The 22,796-nt window shown below is 40.5% G+C and overlaps 2 protein-coding genes across 2 annotated transcripts; both read right to left on the reverse strand.

The window, feature by feature from the left end:
* Nucleotides 1–499: 499 nt before the first annotated feature.
* On the reverse strand, nucleotides 500–1,549 carry LOC113766771 (probable disease resistance protein At5g43730). The gene has a single exon (XM_027310925.1). It carries the CDS (start codon nucleotides 1,547–1,549, stop codon nucleotides 500–502), a length of 1,050 nt encoding a protein of 349 aa, XP_027166726.1.
* A 19,065-nt stretch (nucleotides 1,550–20,614) lies between these two features.
* LOC113766772 (tropomyosin-2-like) lies at nucleotides 20,615–21,412 on the reverse strand. The gene has a single exon (XM_027310926.1). The coding sequence runs from the start codon at nucleotides 21,410–21,412 to the stop codon at nucleotides 20,615–20,617; it is 798 nt and encodes a 265-aa protein (XP_027166727.1).
* Nucleotides 21,413–22,796: the final 1,384 nt, after the last annotated feature.

The raw sequence follows: 22,796 nt of genomic DNA on the forward strand, positions 1-22,796 counted from the left end.
TTGGTCCACTGATTGGGACGGCCCATGAAGAATTAACTTAAACTGATTATTTTTGTTCTTAAATTCAAGCACCTCTGTTTCTATTTGACCAACAATGCCTTCACTACTTCCATTTACTAAGACAATAGTCAACTCCTCGAGCTTGTTAAGCTGGTCAGCTGTTCCGGGGGAAATATCAGCCATGTCCATTCTGGCTCCGCCGGATTGGGATTGCACGCTTCAAGGACAAATGAAAACCTCAAGCGCCGAAGGCCAAACAAACTGCGGATCTCTTCCGGCAAACAGTGGATTGAGGTGCCTCGAATATCAAGAACTTCGAGCTTCTTGAGTTTCACTATTTCGGGTGGGAGCACAGTTAAGTCACAGCAATTGTTGAGGTATAAACTCCGGAGTGATGTCAAGTAGGAGATAGAGGGAGGCAACAATTTTATTCCTGTGCTGTGCAGGTCCAAAACTCGAAGGTTCTGCATCCTTCTGAAGAAAGGTTCCTCAATGATTCTCAAGTTGGGTTAAGTTGCAGAAATAGTGTTGACATGCCCTCACATCTCGGGCTCACAGGCAATTCCTCTAATTGGTTTCGTATCAAAGACACCCTTCTGGCCATCTCCCATTCTTCGTCTTTTAGGTGTCCGTCTATCTCTGGATCCGACCTGACAAAGGATGTTGCATTTTTCTCCCCAGGGAAAGGTGTTTCAAGTGCAAGTCTCCTAGAGATTATTGGCATCTTGACATGGTGGTCAAAACACTTCTCTAAGAGATTAAGCTCTATCAGCTGTTTGAGGACACATGCTCCTTCTATTTGTGCGTGAGAGAATGTAGGAATAGGACACCATAGAAACTCTTCAGCTTTCCAATATTCGACCAAAATATCTATGGGAATTGTGAACTCTTTCGGAAACAATGCTGCATAAAGTATGCACTTTCGATCATTCTCTTTCAATTTACTATAAGCTGTATCAAAAGCCAATTTTGCTCCTGCCAAGCCTGCCAATTCCAGAAGATTATTGTCCCAAATATCTGCTTTCAATCTTTGAATCATACCTTCCCAGTATTGTACTCGTTTATTAATTTTCAGCTGCCCAGCTACAGATGTGATCACCGCTGGAAGCCCACCAAGCTCCTTAACAATCAAGTCAGCTAGAACTGTGTTTTGTTCACAAAGTGTTTCATCATCAATGATCTTATCAAACAATTTCCTCGAATCTTGGGGTGGTAACCTCTCTAATTTGATTGCTTTGTCGAATGGAAAATTCCTCAGGAGATATGGATCTTTAGCTTCAATGATGACTTTCCCATGCTCGTGTTCTTCAAAGATTCCAATGTCTTCAAGCTCAATTGATGAAGAGAACCCGTCAAGATGCAGCAAATATGATTTCTCACGTAGTGCTCTAGATATTACCACTTTTTTTCCACTTGGACCACTCTGCTCATTTAAGTCCAGATGCTGAAGAATTTTCTCTTCTATGGCAGTGATGATGTCCCTGGCTTGGACAGATGAATCGGAAAGGAGACCCAAATGACGTAGTCCAATTCCATGGCAGGAGCGCATCGAACCAAACGGTTATTCAAGTTTCTCAAAATATTTGTTTTCCCAACTTGTGGTTCTCCATAGATGGCGATCCTCTTGCAGCCTGCCTCATTTAAACAGCACACCAGGCTATCAAGGACGGCTTGATGTGAAGGCACATGAGTTAGTTCTTTAGCACTCTGTGTTACAACAATTTCTGGATTTATTGGACTGGTTACATGCTCAAGTGTAATCTTATTTTCCAGATTGGTGACTTCAGTCGTTATCTTGAGAACGTCTTTATCCAGCCTTGCAAGTTTGTAGAATGTTGGGGTACAAAATTTGTTCTTCCAACCTTTGGAAGCGGCTGACAATTCATCGACCGGGGTTTGGTTTCCACCTGATTCAAGTCCAACTAGCTTTTTGTACCGGTTGACAATGTTCTCTTGGTAAGATTTCAATATCCACTCTAATTCATTACGACAAGCTAGATGACTATCATTTTTCTGTCTGATCACTGATTGACGATTTATATAGTGCACGGAGACTATCCACTTCATCTGTTAGTGTTTCAAAATTGTGGGGTTGTTATGATATTGAACCAATTAGCAGAAATGGTGACAGATTAGTTGCAGCAGAAGTGAATTAACTCCTGACGAATTTGAATGGAACAGGAAATGGAGATGATTATTGGAGCTTCAACTTCTCATTAACAATAGGTAGGTCAAATACAGAAACAGAATCAACGGATTTAGGATTGAAAAGGAAAGATTGAAGGAAATAAGAAAGAAAAGAGTAGGGAGTTGGCAGAGCCAATTCCTCTTTACAATCAATGGAAAAATATGACGAAAAACTTTCCTACCTCTAGGATTCTTTCAGCCTTTATGGCCATTCCAGACTAACTAACTTCTAAACGAGCCAATAAGGTACGGCCACGTGGAATTCTAGAATCATCAGCTCCACTTGCTCATAACAGAAGCATAATTCTGTTGTGCCAGGTAGAAGGCGTGGTTTTTCAAGTCACGCCTTCTCCTTACTTAAGTTGGTCGGCCGCGCCTTCAATGCAATCTGGAACACGCCTTCTTCCTTCTTCAAGCTGGAGCACGCCTTCCTTGTAATCTGGAACACGCCTCCTGTTTATTCTTCATACTCCATGACAGAGCCTCCCCCTTAAACAATCCTTGTCCTCAAGGATGTCGAACAAAGTTCCAAGCTTCCAAACAAAGTCTTCGGATTGATATTTGGCAATTCGCAGCAAGCAAGTAGTATAAGAAAATGGCAAAGCTTGTTGATTCTTCTGAGTTTGATAAGTTTGGTGGTCAGCCAGGCCTTGTGGCTCCAAAATGCCAATCCCAGGAGCATCCTCCTTCAAAAGACTAATATGTAGCATCACTAAGCGACTGCATCTTCTTGACTAGTTCCCTCATTTCCCATCTCAGGCAAAGTTTCAAGGTCAGTGCGAGCCTCTTTCTCTTCTTGGGGAATTGTAGAACTTGATGAGTCAACCATGCTATTCTGCTCAGCTTCAGCATTCTCATTTGAGTTTGAAGATGCCTCCTCTTTAGTAGCACTCGAGGAACCAGAAGAATCTACTGATCTATTTTCACTGGAATCAGTATCGTCATTGTCATTTGAAGGGTTAATCTTTTCTTCCGATCCTGTTTCAGAATGAGCATCAGACTTCTGGATCTCAACCTTTTCATTAACCTGATTGGCTGATGAATTTTCTGAACTTTTCTCTGTACCCCCAACAGTATCGCTACCAGCATTTTGTCTATTGCCCACATCATTTGAACCTTCTCCATATGCTGAGCCCTCCTTCATGTTTGAACCTGTATCGGATTTGTCATTGTTTGTTGCAGCATCCTTGTTCTCGGTTTGCTCCTCTTGAGTAGACTGCGCACCATCTCCCCCAGGAAGGACATCACCAACTGCATTTCTCTGGTTTTGATCAGCATCAGCCTTAGAATTGTCGCTAATGCTTTGCTGTTGATTAGCTTCCTTTGTTCCTTCTGTGGGATTGGAGTTATCCCATGAACCTTGCTGTGTGGTTTCATTGGCATTGCCTTGCTTTTCATTAGCTTCATGTGTTCCTTCTGTAGGATTGGAAGATTCCCCTGATTCCTGCTGTGTGGTCTCATTGCCGTTGCCTTGTTCTTGATTAGCTTCCCTCCTTCCTTCTGCAGGATTGGAATCGTGACCTGATCCCTGCTGTGTGTTTTCACTGTCATTGCCTTCATCAGTCGCAACAGTTGATGGACTATTCTGTTCATTTGACTCACCTTCTTTTGCATTTGAACCTGATTCATTATCGTGTACCTTATTTGCCTCTGTCACATATTCACTGTTGCCTTCAGACTTGTCCTGGACCTTCTCAGTCGACTGTTCTTCCCCATTTACGTTTTCCTTATTTACTTTCTCAGTGTCTTTCATACTTTGAGCATCCTGAACCTCTTCACTCTGGGCATTCCCACCATTGGTGTTTTCCCGTGCAGCAGCTTCGTTTGTCTGCTCATTTGCTTGATGAACCTTCTCATCTGGTAATTCCTCAGATTTACCTTCTTTTCGTTCCTTCACTTCATGGTCTTCCTGTTTCTCTCTACCTTGATCTTCATTGCCTAATTGTTTCTTCTCTTCCTTTTCTGTTGCCTTGCTCTCATCGTTAACCTGCTCCTTCACTTCCTGCTCTTCACCTCCATCCAGGTCATTCTTATTTTCCCTGGTCTCTTCATTTTCCCCATTCTCTTCTTTTGCATCCTTTTCTCATTACCTTTCTGCTCAGCTCCCTTTTCTTGTGTGTCTTCATTAGCATTCTCATTGTTCTCCTCCTTCGTTTCATTCTCCTTTTCTGCGCCACCATTTTCTTTATTTTCTCCAGTCTCCTCACCACTTTGCTCTTCATCATGCTTTCCCCGGTCGTCTTCTCTAGTTTCCTCCTCCTCACACCATTATTTTTATTTCCATCGTTCTCTTTCTCTTGATTTTGCATCTCATTTCCCCCTTCACCCTCTGCATCTTTGTTCATTGCTATTTTAGTACTGCCCCCAGGATCAAATATCAAGTCATCAAGTGGTCTATTTTGTTGCGAAGGAACAATATTGACAGCACCATCCTTGCAGCTGACCGAAGACCAATTTCTGGGACAATGGAGCGGTGAAGCAGAGTTAAATATTTCCTTGTCTATAGAGCCTTGTTGCCAAGCTAGCTCCCCTATAAGCAATACATAGCTAAGCCCTTGAGAGATAACACAATCGTTGTGAGTCAATCTATCAAACACTTGGTTTATAGCTTTTTCTTCTTGATAGTCCCTTGCTGATGTTTTATGTTGGTTCTCCTCTAAAAAGTCCATTGGAGTCCTTTGGCACAATTCATCAAACATGTGGCTGACTACACTTTCATCCTTCAAGTTAGTGATTATATCATTGTGTTCAGCCTCTATAACCTTATTTTCTCTCATAAGCTGCTCTCCTTTTGGTAAATCAAGAGCAGAATCATGCTTCTCCATCACGGCTTCCTCGATTTTTGCTCGGACATATGCTTCATACAAGATCTTGGGTGGATTCCTAAATCCCTTTAGCTTCATCCGGATATTCCAATGAAGCCCAAAGTTAAAACCGTCAATAAAGTATTCTTCACTGAGTTCTGGTTTCAAAGACAACATCTCGTTCCTCCACTCTTCAAATTCCTCATAGTACTCTACTACGTTAGTTGTTTGTTTAGGCTTCTTATGCTCCACCAGGAAGTAATTCAGCATTTTAGAGATTTCTTCAAGGGTCTCCATATATATATGTATATATATATTTTGGTTGGTCGGAAAAGAGATGAAGATGGATAGGGGAGAAGGTGAATCAGAAGTGAAGGAAAAAATTAGGAGGAAAGATTTCTAATCAAGCAGCCAAACCCAGACGGATCGTAGCTGCTCTGATACCACTGTTATGATATTGAACCAATTAGCAGCAATGGTGACAGATTAGTTGCAGCAGAAGTGAATTAACTCCTGACGAATTTGAATGGAACAGGAAATGGAGATGATTATTGGAGCTTCAACTTCTCATTAACAATAGGTAGGTCAAATACAGAAACAGAATCAACGGATTTAGGATTGAAAAGGAAAGATTGAAGGAAATAAGAAAGAAAAGAGGAGGGAGTTGGCAGAGCCAATTCCTCTTTACAATCAATGGAAAAATATGACGAAAAACTTTCCTACCTCTAGGATTCTTTCAGCCTTTATGGCCATTCCAGACTAACTAACTTCTAAACGAGCCAATAAGGTACGGCCACGTGGAATTCTAGAATCATCAGCTCCACTTGCTCATAACAGAAGCATAATTCTGTTGTGCCAGGTAGAAGGCGTGGTTTTTCAAGTCACGCCTTCTCCTTACTTAAGTTGGTCGGCCGCGCCTTCAATGCAATCTGGAACACGCCTTCTTCCTTCTTCAAGCTGGAGCACGCCTTCCTTGTAATCTGGAACACGCCTCCTGTTTATTCTTCATACTCCATGACAGGGGTAAATCTATGACATGCCTTCTCCTGTGATTTTTGTGTGGAAAGACGTCTTTAGAAGTCCCGTATGCAGCTGAAACGGACGGCCCAACCGGCCGAGGAATTGACATCCTGCAAACTACAAACTCCGTCACTGACTAAAAATTTTCATCATATAATCTATTCAATGGTTCCGAACACCGCCCCAAGCACGAGTATGTTGCTCTTATACATGTCGAACATATTTTGGTGTTGCAGATTGTTTCGCTAGGTAATTATTTAAGTTGTTATTCCTAATTAAAGTTACATTTCTTATCTAATTAATTTTACTGGACAATACAGAATTGAAGTATCAACAAATCTATTGTTGTGTGGAAATTTGAAAATTTACCTATACACTGAATAATCTGGGGGGAGGGAATTCAGATGACAATCAGAGTCTTATTATTTTAAATAAGTTATGTATCACAGAATATAAGAGGACAGGATATGTTTTTCTATCCTTTAAATAAGTTTAGAATAGGATGTTTTTCATCAATGAGTTTTTAAATCTAGCAACTCAAATGTGAATTTTAGATAAGTTAGAATGTATTGAATCATTGAACTTTATAATCAAGTGACAATTTAATCCATTAACTTTTTTCAATTAGTTTACATGACCTTATCTAGAAAATCTACTTCCACATATATAGAATTTACACACATACATATAAGATTGCACATTGATTTTGCCAACAAATATATTTTTACAAGCACAAACACATACACTTACTTTTGCCCTGGCATTCATGTCACTTTTACCCTTTTCTAGTTTAGAAGATAAATAATTTATAGTCATTCTTTTATCTTAAGCTCCTGAATTAGTTACTTGCACATTACCTTCTTGAATCCACTTTAGTTGCACTTAGCCCCTACCTAATGTAATAGGCATTTTAATCGGGTAAAAGTTTCTTTGAATACATTTAAAGAACAAGAATGATGTCGACATTACTCTCTTATTTCATTTCTAATGTTGTCATGTACTCCTCTACATTTTTTTTTTGTTCGAGTCGATTAGAATATTGCAAATATCATTCTATTTTCTTTAATCAAACTATACGTCAACAATGTTGGTTTCTAGAACTAAGTACCAACGAAAGGAAAGGAACATCCTGAAAGCCCAATTTAGTTAATAGAGATATTAGATAGGTGATCATAAAATCCCTAATTTGAATCAAAACTCCTCTTCTTTTCTTTTTTCCTTTTGTAGACTTGAAGTTGGAGGAACAGATCAAGAAGTAGGATGGGAAATTTCAAGAATCCTTGGGGAATCTGCAACAGCTGTGAAGTGGATTCTTAGATACTTGCGAGATACTTCAAATGCATGTTTGGAGTTTGGAAGAAATAATAACACTTTGGTTGGTTTTGTAGACTTAGACTACGTTGGAGATCTTGACAGGAGAAGATCACTTTCAGGCTATGTATTTTGCATTAGCGGTTGTGCTGTTAGTTGAAAAGCTACTCTACAACCTGTCGTAGCTTTGTCTACTACAGAAGCAGAATATATGATTGTGACCGAGGCAATCAAAGAAGCCTTGTGGTTGAAGAGTTTATTTAGCGGGCTAAGTCTACATCAAGGTGTTACTGATATTCACTGTGATAGTCAAAGTGTCATACACTTGACTAAAGATTAGATGTATCATGAGAGGACGAAACACATTGATGTGAAGTATCACTTCATTCGGGATATCATTGCTGAGGGAAAAGTCCTTATTCAGAAAATCAATACTAAGGACAATCCAGCCGATATGTTTACAAAACATCTTCCACTTTACAAATTCAAATAGTGTTTGGACTTGATTGGTATTCGTCGTTGGTGACTTAGACCCGTTGGGACTTATGTGGAGAAGGTGGAGCACTTTTTACTATTGTGGATAGTGAGACTCAAATTATGCCAAGGTGGAGATTTGTTGAGCTGCCGCATATTTTGACATTCTGGCAAAATTTCCTCGTCCCACATCGCCTGAAGTAGAAGGAAAGCTTCCCAAATACAACTATAAATAGGGGGCTCATATGAAGGAATCGATTGCGCCACTCAAGAGAGTTATATGGGTTATTAGTTTCTTGAGTCATCTAGCCCATTTAATCAAATATTTTAGGCTCTCTTGTTTTGAGTTTAGGAATATTTCCTAAACCTTTTGGCCTAGGAACTACTTTTCTACGGCTTTTGCATTTCTTTTTCATAGTAGAAATATTGCTCCTCCTCCGCCCATGAATGTAGGTCAATTTGACCGAACCACGTAAATCTTCTGTGTCTTTTATTTGCTTTGTTATTTGTTTTTATTGGGTTGCCACAACCTTTTTATGGTCGGTTTTACCGCCTAATTATTATATGGCTGGTGTCTACTGCCTATCTATTATATGGTCGGTTATACTGCCTATTTTGTGCTAACTTTAGTTTGTTTATTCCTGGGCCAGTCCTAACAATACATGACACCCTCAACGATTGATTTCCAGCTCCTTGCTCCTATTCGACTTATCTTCCAAGTCTCCAATACTCGGTAAACTTTTGCTTTGACTATTGTCCAGTTTTCAGCGTCTAAGTACGGTTTCATTTCTTATCAAACAACTGATGATGAAGCTCTCATGGTATACTACAAAACTTTTCTACTTCAGAGTCGGTGATTATATGATACCATAAAGTACAATTTCACCTCTGCTCTGTAATCTGGTTAAGGTAAATCAAGGAACAAAAGAAGTGAAGAACTGCTAGAAGCCATCATCATCAAGTCTTGACATACTTATTCTTCGTCAGGATTGTTGTAATCGTTGATATCTAAGAAACAAAAAGAAATCAATCCCACAACAAAAGAAAAGCAACCTCTATATACCTTCACACCATATATTTTGATCTTTCCGCTCCTTTCCCACTTTACAATATCCCACGTCCTAGTTTGACTAGTCCTTCAACACTTTTGCTTACCAAACAAATTTTCGACCAAAAAACAATTGATTTGATGGAGAAGCTTTTGTTTACCATTGAAGAAAGAGATTGCAAATTCCACTTAATAGAAACGATTAGCACACCTGACCAAAATCACTCCTTATCCATCGTGTTCAGAACACTAACAAAAAGGAAATTGCGACAATTGCTGTTCCACTTTACCTCATCCTTAATTTCTTGATTTGAAGGCTTTGAGGTTACCAATTTCCACCATAAGAAAGTAAGTATATGCACATGAACTGGACTGAGTACAGTCAGCGGTTCAACTGCAAATAGCAACGCGCTGCCCAGATCGGGCCGCTAGTAACAGGACTCAATATAAACTGCTACTTTCAAATTTTAGAATTTGCTTTTTATTTTGAAAGATAAACTGCTACTGATTAAGTCGACGCTACGATTAGATTTGTGACTACAATTAGAGTCCCGAATTTCTCATAATTGCCTAACCAGCAATCTGAGGTAGACCAAGAAGACAGGCAGTTGACTCCACAGCTGAAGATAATTAGAAGCACCCATCAGAAGTTCAAACTACAATATATGAGATCTTTTAAAGTATACTCTATGCTATTGAAGAATTAAGCACCAGCAGTATTTGGAAAGACAGAAGGAAAAAAATATTAAGCTGAATCTCAAAAAGCATGCACACCCACCTGAACTTGAAGCAGATAGCCGGACTATTGTGCTGAACCAATATTGCCCAGCAGATTGCTCACCCAGGTACTCAAGGATCCTATTCCAAAGTCCTTTGCAGAAAACAGCTAAGAGGCTAAGAGACTTCTAGTGAAATGATTTGGGTCTCGGAGTCAGCACCCTATTAGTCTAGAGAGATTAAGGCCCATCATCGGCAATTTTGATTAAAAAATATATTATTAACATATTTTTCAACCATCTTTTTATATCACATCAATTAAAAAGTGCTACGATATTTTTTTTAAAAAAAATTATCTCAAATAATCTATTATCCAAATACAATATTTTTCATTCTATTGGTGGACATATCATCTGCCACAAGTGTTTTGCTTTTCCCCTCAAGTGAGGATCACTTGTATCCAAATCAATAAGTTGCTACTCCCAAAAGGTTTCAATGTAGTTCAAACAATAGATCGTGGGGATTTGTAGCACTTTGCTCTTTCTTCGTAGGAGTAAAGTGTATATATCTAAAGTATAAGAGGTCAAATGTGGCTATCAACAAATGACAAGGTATATAGTATAATCAACCCCTTTTCTCTTTAATTGGTCTGGTGTTGTTGTCATTTGCTTTTCGTGGATAAGCTTCATATTCAATTTTGCCTGCATGACCATATTTTCTCCTTTCCAAGAAATGCAACTTGCTTTACTGATGCTTTTTATTTTAAATTTCCCCGATCGCCATTGACTTCAAGTCTTTTTGTATCTATCCATTAGATTTTGTTGTTTTCTCTGACCTACTGTATGTGCGATTAATAGCTTTTTATTTTATTATGGAAATTGATTTTACGTTGAAATGGACATCAATTTGATGTTGATGATTCAAGAGATGAAATTGGTTCAGATTTTCAAAAAAAAAAAAAAAAAAACTCAAAATTTCATTTTTGCCAATTGTATTGTATTGTATTTTACTATACTTCGATCCATTCTCACCTCTAGCCTTACGTAATTGGTTTGGTTTCTGTGATTTCTTTTGTTTAGCTAGACAAAACATGATTCTGTTTTTTATGGTTCATCAATAGTTGTTATGACCTCCAAACACTTCATGAAGATGACTCTCTTTCTGTGCATGGACTAAATCAAAGATTAGTTTTCTTCCAGCTTGTTGTTAGCGAATGATTGAACTAAATAATTTTTCATTATGTTGAGTCTACAGATGATGGATGGCCTACCATTGGCAACTTGGAAATAAGATAATCGTTAATTCTGTTTTCAAAGTAACCTTTTGTTTTGCAAATTATGTTTTTTGTTTTGATAGTTTATCAACGGTTATTGGCCTCTATACATTTCATTAAGGTGGCATCTCTTTCTTTGCATAGACTAATTTATAATTAATTACTGTTGTTCCAATTAATTATAAGTCAATAATTGAACTAAGGAATTATTTAGCACGTCAAGTCTAATACATGAGGGCCCAACTTGGCGACTTGAAAACAAACTGAGAGTAATTAACTGCTGTTTTCAAAATAATGTTTGTCAACCATAAGAAAAGTTCAAATTGCAACTTTGCACCCTAGTCCCTAACATTAACAAGAGGAGGGGGTCAAATAGTATATAAAATATTCTCTTCCTTCTCTTTAGGTTTCCTCCTCTACCCTTCCTCTTCCATAGAAAGGAGATCTTGGCCTTAAGCCAAGGTCTCCCTTCCTCTTCCTTTGTCCTTTGCTCTTCCTTCCATTCAATAATATCTCTCATAGGTTATCCTAGTGAGAGTGTTCTTCTCTCCTAGGGTGTCCTATTAAGAGTTTTAGTCTCTCCTAAACTATCTTATTGAAAGTTTTATTTAGTTTTGTTCTTTACTTTTTCAGATCTTGGAGTTTTTTTTTTAGATCTATATGTTAGATCTACAATTTCTTCAGTCTTCTCATCAGATCTCACTTTCAGTTTTGAGTTTGAACCAGTTGGATAGCAGATCTGAGGAAATATTTCAGATTTGGATCAATCTCGGCAGATCTCACCATCTTTATTGGACCTTACAACTGTTGATCAGAAGATCTGACGATTACAGTATACACAAAGAGAGCTGCAGCGGCTTATTCTATGATGAAATGTTTTTCAAATTTATGGTACTTTTTAAGTCTGTCCTTAATTTCTCAAATCTTATGTATTTGTTAAATTGCAGATCTATAATTTTAGTGCATGTTTATCTGCCATTAGGGCAGCAATGTATCTCAATTGTGCTGGACGATTTTCAGTAATCCTTTAATGAAATATGTTTTATTATAAAAAAAAACAAGAGGAAGGAGGGAAAGAAAGAAGAAAAAAGGGGAGGGTGTGGCTACGGTGGTGGAGATGGCACCAGAAGGTGCATGGTTGGAGCAGTGATGGTGACAAGGAGGAAGAAGAAGAGAGGAAAGAGGGGGAAAAAAAAAAGAAAGAGAAGAAAAATACAAAATTTTTTATTTTTTTCAAAAATTTTTCTACAAATTCTACAATAAATTATAGTAACTTTCTATACAATTGCCCAAAAAAATACATCTTCCATCCAAATAGATCATGTAACTTATTGTCAAATGCTTGTATATCTTTGTAACAGAGATATAATATTCAACTACTATTCATGTGAGTCCATAAATGCCTTTCTAATAGAGATATTATATTCAATTATTATTTATATGAGTCTGGCAAAAAAAAAAAACTGATGGATTGAGTGATTCGAAAGAGAAGAAAGGTAAGTGAGAGGTCTTCCGCTTACACTAAGGGAAAAAAAAAAGTGATGTGGACTTCAAGTCCAACTCCATTGCTACCTCTATTACTAATTCGAATCCAATAGATACTCTTCTTTTAATCATTTATAGGTAAATTTAGTTCTTAAAAGTATCTAAACAGATAAAACTAAAATATTTAAAAGAAACTTTACGATCACTGCTAGAGCTTCGTGTCCGGAGCCTCAATCTCTTTCCTTCACCCACCCAACCACCACCACACACACCCCCCGCGCGGCCCCCACGGGGGGCTCTTGTTTCATTTGGTTATCTCTCCAAACTTCCCAATTATACTCTCCTCTGTTTCTTTTTTTTTTTTTTGGGGTGAAAAGTCCCTCTACATCACACGTTTGCTTTCTTTCTTGGATGATGAAGATGATACTAAATATTGGGGTGATGTTGGTTTCGGATCAATTCATAGCAACTATTTTGGTTTGAAGTTTTCTTTTTTTTTTCTTATTTTCTTGGATGATGAAGTTTCTTTTCGTGAATAACAATTTGTTTGCTTTTGAAGTTTTCTTTCCTGGCTTTTGTGTTTTGAAAATATCATAGTATTTTTTCCATTTTAAGAAAAAAAATTTTTTTTTTGTTCTTCATGTTATGCAAAGATTTCTCTTGATACTTTGGGTTTTCTTCCTTTAAGAGGGCACTTAAAAGTTTACATTTGCTATATGTGACTCTCATTTGATAAGGATGGTGAGGGATCTAGGGGACGGTTACAGCCCATAGAATGAACGGGATAATCTTGATAGTTTTTAAAAATAAAATATTAAAAACACCGAATTAGTGAGTTGGTCGGTTGAACCAGGAAAAATCATAACCTATAAGTCAACCGAGTCACTTACCCGTCCATAATTAAAAACATTGACTATAACTAATACAAGAAAATTAAGAGTTGGTTTGTAAGAGAAATTGATATTCATCTTATAATCACTTAAAGTTAGACTAATTGTTCAAGGACATAAGAAAACTAAGCATTTGATTTATTGTAGGACACTTTTATAAAGAGAAATTAAAGAGACGCTAAAACAACCAATAATAATCATGCCGGGGGCAAAGTGATATATTTTTGAAAGGATGGAAAGCAAAGTAATTAATAAATTTCCGACCATGAGGTCCGTGACTACATGCTTCCTTTCTAAGCTATATGTGATTGGTCGCAGTTACGTAAGCTCGCTCTTGATTGGTCATGGTCTCATTTTTGTTGCTTACCCTTCTCCTACACTCCTTATAGCTTGGGAGTTGAGGCTGGCAGTATACAATATTTGCGGAAAACCAATTAGAAAAAAGTAAATTTTCTTGAAAGTCTTAATGGTTGGTATTGAGTTGCAGGAATTAACATACAAAATGATCAAACTTGCCAAGGAGTCCCTAGTCCCCTTGTCCAGTTCAAATTGTATGGGAAAAATTTTTGGAACACTGATAATTTGATTCATGCCTTATTGCTGTCATGATTTATACTTGTATTGCATATGAGTTTTTTTTTTCTTTTATAACGACCATTTTTTGAGTGTCATGTTTATGATCACTAAATTTAACTTGATGATCACTTTATATGTTAACTAGTAATAGGTCACGTGTTTTTCACGTGATTATAATATCCTAAAATATAATATTTCTTATACATCAAAATTTATTTTTAAAAATTTTGAACAAATTTAATATTTGCATATTTTCTATTTTCCTTTTTATTTTTATTTTTAGTTTTTTTAATAAACGGGAGGTCTTGAACCAAGGGCCTCTTACGAATAATAACTTCCATCTTACCACTCAGCTCAACATTCTCCCTATTTTCTTTTTTTTTTATGTAATTTTTCATCTTCTTTAATTAATTGTTCTTAAAACCATTATTTTAAAAGAAAAAAAAGGTTCACAAAATGTTGTATTTATAAATTCATATAAAATATCCAAAGAATTTTAAACAAATGAGGATACATTCAGTCTCTTTCAATTTATACTAATGGTTTTAAGGAAAATTAATCAAAGAAAATGAAAATTTAACATTTAAAACAATAAAGATTTGACCAAATATGAAATGATTTGACAAAAAGTATCAATATTTGGAATGGTATGTGCAATCGATACTTCTAATTACTTCTTTTATTATTTTTTGTTTTTTCCAAAACAAACAAATTATGATAATACCACTAAAATTTTTTTATTTTTAATTAGATATACGAACAATTTAAAAAAAAAATTTGGAGTTAGATGACCTAAATTTGCACACTAAGCAAAAGTTAATTGTTTGCTAATCATTGGAGTTGGCCCAATGATCAAAAGAGACCTCTTAGAGTTCTTTGCAATTTTAAGTTTAGGATTCAAATCCTATACTAAACGTTTAGGGATGTAAAGGGTGTGCGAAGGGGTGGAAGGGTAAAAATAAAATAAAATAAAAAATAATTGTTTGCATAAATTTTTGTTGCATGCTGTACCATTATTATTTTTCATGTTACATAAGCTGAATTTGTCAATGGTTGATGAAATTCCTTAATGTGAAGCTATATGCACGTTTTTTGAATTTGAAGTTAAACTCTTTGTATTATTTTGTATGCTATTTTTGTTAATAATGGAGTATGAATGATCCACTACATATAAATTTTTTCTGTCTAACTATTCTTTTTTTTTTTTTGAGAATTAAAATTTCATTGGTAGAAAATAATTGAGTTTTTCTTTTTTTTCTTTTTTCTTTTATTTTTAAATTTTTAAACAAAATCTGACATAAAGCACAAATGATAAAGATTCTATCATCCTAAAAGCACCTTGTTTTGGTATCAATACTAATATTTTTGAAATTTTAAAATTTTAATTAGGTCATGACTAATCAAGAATTTTTAATGGAAATAAAAAAAAATTAGAATAGAATGCAAAGAGACTCATTATTTTTTAGTGTTATATTTTGTTTATTATCATCATAATTCAAATTTAATTGAGGTTATAGTTTTTTTCCTAGCTGTTACAATTATTGCTATTGTTGAAATGCAATAAATCTTTTTTTTTGGTAAAAATTATTTATTTTATAAAAATTTTGGCAGAGTTTTCCCTAATAAATAGACGAAACTCCCTGCCAACAAGCCCAAGTACAAGAGAAAATTCACAAGACAAATGTTTATAACAATGTAATGCTACTAAAGTTTGGAAAAATCAATCGATTAAGTACGAAGTCACCCAATCAGATAGCTCCTTCCCCCGAGTGGATGAAGTGAACCACAAATCATTTTTGCCAGCGCATTAGTTCCTCAATTTGCTTCAGTCATACAAACCTCCTACGAAAATTTGGGTAACCCAAGCGTTCCAAGTTAATCTCCCCTTGGACAACGGCCGGCAATTTACCTTGGCAATCAAAAATTCTATCATGCCCTGCATCTACCCCCCAGTTGGCTAAATAATCTGCAGGTTTGTTCGCTTCTCTATAACAGTGAGTAATCTCCCGAAAATGCTGCTGATATCACAGTAAATCATCAACCTCTCGTTGTAGCCTCCACGGACTACGTTGTCGCCCCTGCATAATTCTCACCAAGGTGAGAGAATCAGTCTCGACCTACAGCCCCTGCAAACCCCGAGCAGCACATAACCGTACTCCAAATAGCATGGCCTTAAGTTCCGCATGTAAACTCGTCAAGGAACCAAAGAAACATGAGTAACCCAGGACGACCTTCCCTTCGCAGTCACGAACCACACCCCCACCCCCGCTTGTTCCTATGTTTCCCCTAGCACAACCATCTGAATTCAACTTAAAACCTACCATTGGGGCCATCCAGCTCACCGGAAGAATTGAAACCCTATGTCTTTGCCCAGACACAGCAGAATGAAAAGTATCCCAAGAGGCGAAGGACCATGGAATTCCCGAGAAGTGGCAATGAAATAATACCTGTAACTGTTGACTTATCTGGTCCACCACCTCCGTACACCCCATAATTTTTCCGTCAAAAACTGCCCTATTTCTTGCTTTCCATAACTCCCAACAGACCAGCATCGGTAAGAGCCGATAAACGAACTTAATATACGTATTTTTCCCCTATTGCAACCACCACCTGATCACCATATGTCTGAATGAAGACACCACGGGCTCCCCCGAGCTACACTGGAATGTACTCCAAACTGCTTGGGCTAGTTTCCTGGTACAAAAGACGTGATTAACCTCCTCCTCTTCTAACTCAATGCAACAATGACACTTCGAAGGGCCATGTATCCCAATGCGTCGAAGGAGCCCCATCAGAGGAATACGGAGCCACAATAGTCTTATCATGAAGAAGGATATCTTGATTGGGCAATCTTCAAGCCAAACCTGTGAGAACACCCACGAGCAATAATCATCCTGCGCTACAAGTGAATAAGCCGAGGATACAGAAAAAGTGCCATCAAATGCTAAGCCCCACACCATCCTATCGGAGCTTTGAGGGGAAAGGGGAGGAACCTTCGCCACACGCTCAATCAACCCCGGTCCCAGAACGTGGTGAAGTAATCTAAAATCCCACTGTGCTTGAGAGACAAAATCCGACTCCTTGTGTTCATGAAACTCCTCCACCTCCTGACATAAGGCACCTGAACTCAACCAATTGTCATGCCAGAAGTCCATTGAACCCTCCCCTAAAATCCAGCCAATGTTGTCCTCCGCTAAGCGTTGAATGGAACACAACCTCCTCCAGGTGTGAGACTGTGCCGCACCCTCTTCTGCCAGACAAGGATGGACCCCTTTGCAATATTTGGCATGTAGAAATTCCGCCCATAAAGACTTCTTCTGTCGAAAGTTCCACCAGAGCTTGACGGAGAAGGCATCGAACACCTTTGCCATGCTGCGAACTCCAATTCCTCCCGCCATTTGTGGCCTACACATGTCCCCCCCAACTTATCCAGTGGTACCTAGGGCCATCCCCATGAGAATTTCACAAGAAATCAGCCATCACCTTTTCTAGTGACGCGAAAATTCCCTTTGGAGGGGACGCCGCTGCTAACAAGTGGATTGGCATTGACAACAAGACGCTCTTCAACAATACCACTTTGCCCCCAGTAGAAAGCATCGTATGCTTCCAGGACAATATACGAGAGGTAAGTGCATTGCAGATATCTCCAAAATAACACATCCTTCGCCTTTCGATGTATAAGGGACAACCAAGATATTTGATCGGGAAGTGCTTATATGAGAAACCTGTTATCAACCCAACCAGGGCTCAGCGCCGCGGTGGCATCGAGTGGTGCCCTACGAAACAGCTTTTTTTACAATTAACCCGTTGGCCTGAAACTGAGCAATATCCATCCACCACTTTCTTGACCAACTGTATAGAAGTCTTCATGCCGCTCGTAAAGATGACGACATCATCAGCGAAGGCCAAATGAGTGACCATAGGACATCCATTTGGAATTCTAAATGGCTTATATTTGCTATGCTCCGCCAGAGCATTCAGAGACCGAGAAAGGACCTCTGCTCCAATAATGAACAAAGCTGGAGAGAATGGATCACCTTGCCTTAGTCCTCGTGTGGACTTAAAGAAACCGTGTGGCAAACCATTCACAATCACAGAAAACCAGACATTCGAGATCAGACGCCATATCATATCAATCCACACCTCGCTAAACCCAAACGGTCTCAGCACCTGGATCAAGAAGAGCCAAGAGACCCTGTCATAGGCTTTCATCATGTCCAGTTTGATTAACACATTCCCTCCTCTATTGGATCTTTTGATATCACTCACTATCTCTTGAGCCAATAAAAAATTATCCACCATATGCCATCCTTGCACAAAACTGCTCTGCTTCGGGGAGATAATACGAGGAAGGATCCGAGCCAAGCGGAAAGAAAGGACCTTGGAAATAACCTTGTTAACAAAGTTACATAAACTTATCGGCCGAAATTGTGTGAAATCTTGTGGACAGGGAACCTTAGGAAGTAATACAATTGTAGTTGAGGTGATACTTATAGGCAGCATTGCATCACAAAAGAAACTCAATATAGCTCTATAAACATCCTCCGCTATCACCTCCCAGGCTGCTGTGAAAAACCTCCCGGTGAAGCCATCCGGGCCTACCGCACTGTCCCCATCCATGGAAAAAATGACATCCTTCACTTCCTGCCATGATGGAGCCCTAGTCAACATCTCATTGTCGGTGTCAGTGAGTAACCTTGGGATCACTTCTAGCATATCACTCGATGTCATTCGTCCCTCTTCTGTAAACAAAGTCCGAAAGAAGTCCACGACCTCATTACATATACTTGACTCATCATTTACCCAGACACCATCTGATTTCCTAATATGATGAATAATCAACTTTCTCCTCCTCTTAGTTACAACGGTGTGAAAAAACTTCGTATTCCTATCACCATCACACAGCTATTAAACACAAGCCTTCTGTGGCGCGGGATTGCTCCTGGAGGGTCCCCATAGAGAAGTATGCTCATATGCCCTCCGCTTTGACTTTCCGGCTACCAATAATGAAGCCGAATATGAGGCCTTGATTGAGGGACTCCAGCTAGCCCGCAGACTCGGTGCTCGGCGGATCCATGTCCGTAGCGACTCCCAACTTGTAGTATACCAAGTTCTTGGTGAATATGAAGCCAAGGATGAGACCATGCAACGGTATCTCCAGAGTTCACCAACTCACTGCGTACTTCGAGTTTTTCGAAATCCAAAAGATACTCCGGTCCCAGAATAGGCGAGCCGACGCCTTATTCCGGCTGGCTTCCACATCATTTTCCGACCTCAACAAGACGGTCCTAGTGGAAGTACTGAACGAGCCGGGATACATGAAAGAGATGGCCTGTCCCGTAAATCCGGGAGACACATGGATGAGCCCATTCATAATTTTCTTAGGCCAGGGAATCCTCCTCGAGGACCAGGCCGAAGCGAAGAAGATCCAGCGCAAGGCTGCTCGGTACGCGCTCCGCAATGGGGAGTTGTATAAATGGTCCTACCTTGGCCCGTGGCTGATATGCATTACGTCCGAGGAGGGACGCCAAGTCCTCCGTGAGATACACGAGACCCTGTGTGGGGCTCACGTCGGCCACAGGATGCTGGCCAAGAAGATCATACTTCTTAGGTATTTCTGGCCCTCCGTTCGACAAGATGCCCGAAACCTTATTCTCGGCTGTCCTTCCTGCCAGGCCCATGCCCCCGAGCACCACCAGCTCTCAAATCTCATGGTTCCAATCACCTCACCCTGGCCGTTCGAGCAATGGGGGACAGACATTATCGGTCCCTTCCCTAAAGCTGTTGGAGGGTATACATTCCTTGTAACTGCCGTGGACTATTTCACTAAGTGGGTCGAGGCCGAACCTCTAAGGACCATCACAGGGCTGCGGTTCAAAAATTCTTTTGAAAATGCATCGTTTGCCGCTTCGGCATACCTCAAGTCATCATTTCAGATAATGGGAGGCAGTTCGCCGAGAACCCGTTTAAGACTTGGTGTGAGAATCTCGGCATCAAGCAACACTTCACTTCGGTAGGCCACCCTCAAGCTAAAGGTCAAACAGAAAATTTCAACTGAACTCTCTTACATGGTCTCAAGACCCGACTATACTGAGTTGGATCATCATGGGTAGAAGAACTCCACAGTGTCCTGTGATCCTATCAGACCAAGCCGAGATCAGCCACGCAAGAGACCCACTCTCCTTGACCTACGGAACCGAGGCGGTCATCCCTACTGAGATCCTCACATCCAGTCCTCGGTTGGCAGCTTACGCAGTCGAGGTGAACGAAAAAGAGAGACAACTGGATCTCGACCTCCTCGAAGAAACAAGAGATGTTTCCTCAGCTCGGGTGGCTTCATACAAGAACACCTTGGCCCGTTATTACAATACCCACGTCAAACATCGTCGATTCCAACCAGGAGATCTAGTCCTGAGGAAAAATTCGGTCAGTCGAGCTGAACCGTAGGGAAAATTATGCCCTAAATGGGAAGACCCTTACCGGGTTGTGGAATCTAACCTAAGTGGGTATTGTAAACTAAGTTACCGAGATGGATCTCTAGTGCCAAGGACTTAGCACGCCGAGAACCTTAGATTGTATTATGCGTGAAATTTTTAACAAGTTGTGACTTCAGATACTTAGTTATTTTTTAATACTTTGATGCCGCACATCCGTTATTAAAAAATAAGGAGGACAAGCAGTGGATGAAGCGAGAAAGTAAAAGAACCGAGATGAGAAGGAATAGAGACTTCATTTAATGAAAAGAGTATTACAGAAGCAATACAAGAACCAAGGTCAGGAGTGCTACTAAGCACATCCCGCCTCAGCACTTCCCTCAAAACCCGCGAGCCTAGACCCCTGTCTCGGCTCCCTCCTGGTCGGTTTCCTTGCCGGTCTCCTCCCCGCCGGGATGAGGTTCTCCACCTCCTTTGTGCTCCTCGCTAGTCTTCTCGCCGGCGTCTTCCCCACTGAAGGTAGCCTCTTCTCCTCCCTCCTCCTCCTCGAACACCTCGTCGAGCTTGGATAGCCACTTATTGAATTCGTCCCGGACCTCGGCCAGGTTTCGTCCAACCTGGATGCCCTCGGCCATCCAATCACAGCGCTCCTTGGAGTCCTCGTTGTAGTTGGCCTTGTTCCTCAAGGACTTCAAGGCTTCGGAGGAGAGGTGAGGAACGGCCTCATCAATTGCAGATGTATAGCCGAACATGAAGCTCGGCATGGTCAGGTCACCAAGGTCTTTGGTGAAAGCCTTAGACCTCCGGAAGACCTCCACCACCGAGGCTCCAGCGCCCTCGAGGGCCTGTTCATGAGACTTCTTCACCTCGTTCCCCCTCTTCTGCTCCTCCTCGAGAGCCGATTTGAGGCTGTTTATGGTAGTCTCGGTTTCCTCCTCCTTCGCTTCGCCTTGTTGAAGTCGTTTCTGAAGTTCCGTCTTCTCAGACTCGGACACCGCAAGTTTTTTCTCCAACTTGGAGATCTTATTTTGCAACTTGCCTGATTCCTGCGCCTCGACCAGGTCACTATACCGTTGTGCCATATCGGTCACAAATGCCGTGGTGGAGGCTGTGGCCAACATGACACTTTGGACCACCTCGGCCGGAGTCAGTTTCTTTGAAAACTCCACGTCCCTTGGTAGGTTCGAGTGCATCACTAACTCCTGCGGTGCCCGAGGGTGGGTGCATCTGTCGTTGACTGAAAGTTTCCAGTTCGGACACCACTGCTCGCCGGGGTGCGTCTTGTCTTCCCCAGAAAATACAGGGGGGGCTATAGAAACGATTTCATAGCGAGGACTCCGTGACTAGATTGACTGGGGGCTTCAGAGATTTGCCTCGGCCATGGGCAGGCGGGAGTGCCGTGATGACTCTCTCAAGGGGCACCCCTTCTGGCACTAACGAGGTGGACTCTGTGGCTGTCGTGGCCGAACTGCTTTTCACTACAGTGGCCGGAGTGCTTTTCACTGCAGTGGCCGGAGTGCTTTTGGCCCCCGTGGTCTTGGCAACCTGCCCTTGCGACTTCTTCTTCGGCGGAGGAGCCGATGTTTCGTCTGAGCTCATTCTCTTTGACCTCTTGGCCACTTCTGCCGAGCCGGAAGTGATAATATCATATAATTTAACCACTGCACAAGAAACAAGCATTATTATTTGCAACAGCCGAAGTGAAAGGAAAGCTATGAAAAAAAAAATTACAAGGTTTCTTAAGTTTAGTGGAAAGGAAGGGAGGCTTGTCAGGGTTGATCACGGCTCGGCTAATTCCTCCGTCGACTAGCACGGCTTCGGGGTAATCCCAACTGTAGATCCGAAACCCTGACCCTATCAACTTCTGGAAGGCTTCCTCTTCGTGGTCCCCCGCGGAAGGGTCGGCCTTCGATTTAATCAGTCTCCACCAAAAATCCCAAAAGAAGTCCCCGGTTGGGACGAAGAAGAAGTCGCGCTTCCAATTCTTTATCCAAGTGGGAGCACCAACTACGAGTTTCGGGATGGTGTTGTTCCGGTTGCATATGTAGAACCATCCCTTGTCCGTCCCGTGTGCCTTGACAGTGTAGCACCGGCGAAAGAGATTCATGGAGGGAGTCACCTCTTGATGTCGGCATAGCATCTCAAATCCTACCAGGATGTGGACCGCGTTCGGGGTAAGTTGAGTAATCCTCACGCTGAAGTGACAGAATATGTCCCTGAAGAATCTCGACGTCGGCGTCCTCAACCCAACGTCCAACTGCTGGAGGTAGATAGCCACAGTGCCCATGGGGGGCTTCTCGACTGAGTCATTCGGGCCAAGCAACGTGATGAGATACCCCGGCCTGAAGGGGTACTTTCTTATCACCTTTTCAGCCCTGTCTCTTCCTACGTGACTTCTAAATTTCGGCATCTTGCCGAAGTCAATTTTGGCGACATCCTTTGGAGCGATCGGCTCCAATACGCCTCATCGTGGGGTATTTCAGTTCCGAGATCGTTATTATATACGACCTCGGAACCACCCTCACTCATTTCGGATGATTTCGACTCCGGGGCCGTCTCGGCAGTTCCCTCCTCGAC

Source organism: Coffea eugenioides, chromosome 3, assembly GCF_003713205.1.
Source record: "Coffea eugenioides isolate CCC68of chromosome 3, Ceug_1.0, whole genome shotgun sequence".
Taxonomy (NCBI): domain Eukaryota; kingdom Viridiplantae; phylum Streptophyta; class Magnoliopsida; order Gentianales; family Rubiaceae; genus Coffea; species Coffea eugenioides.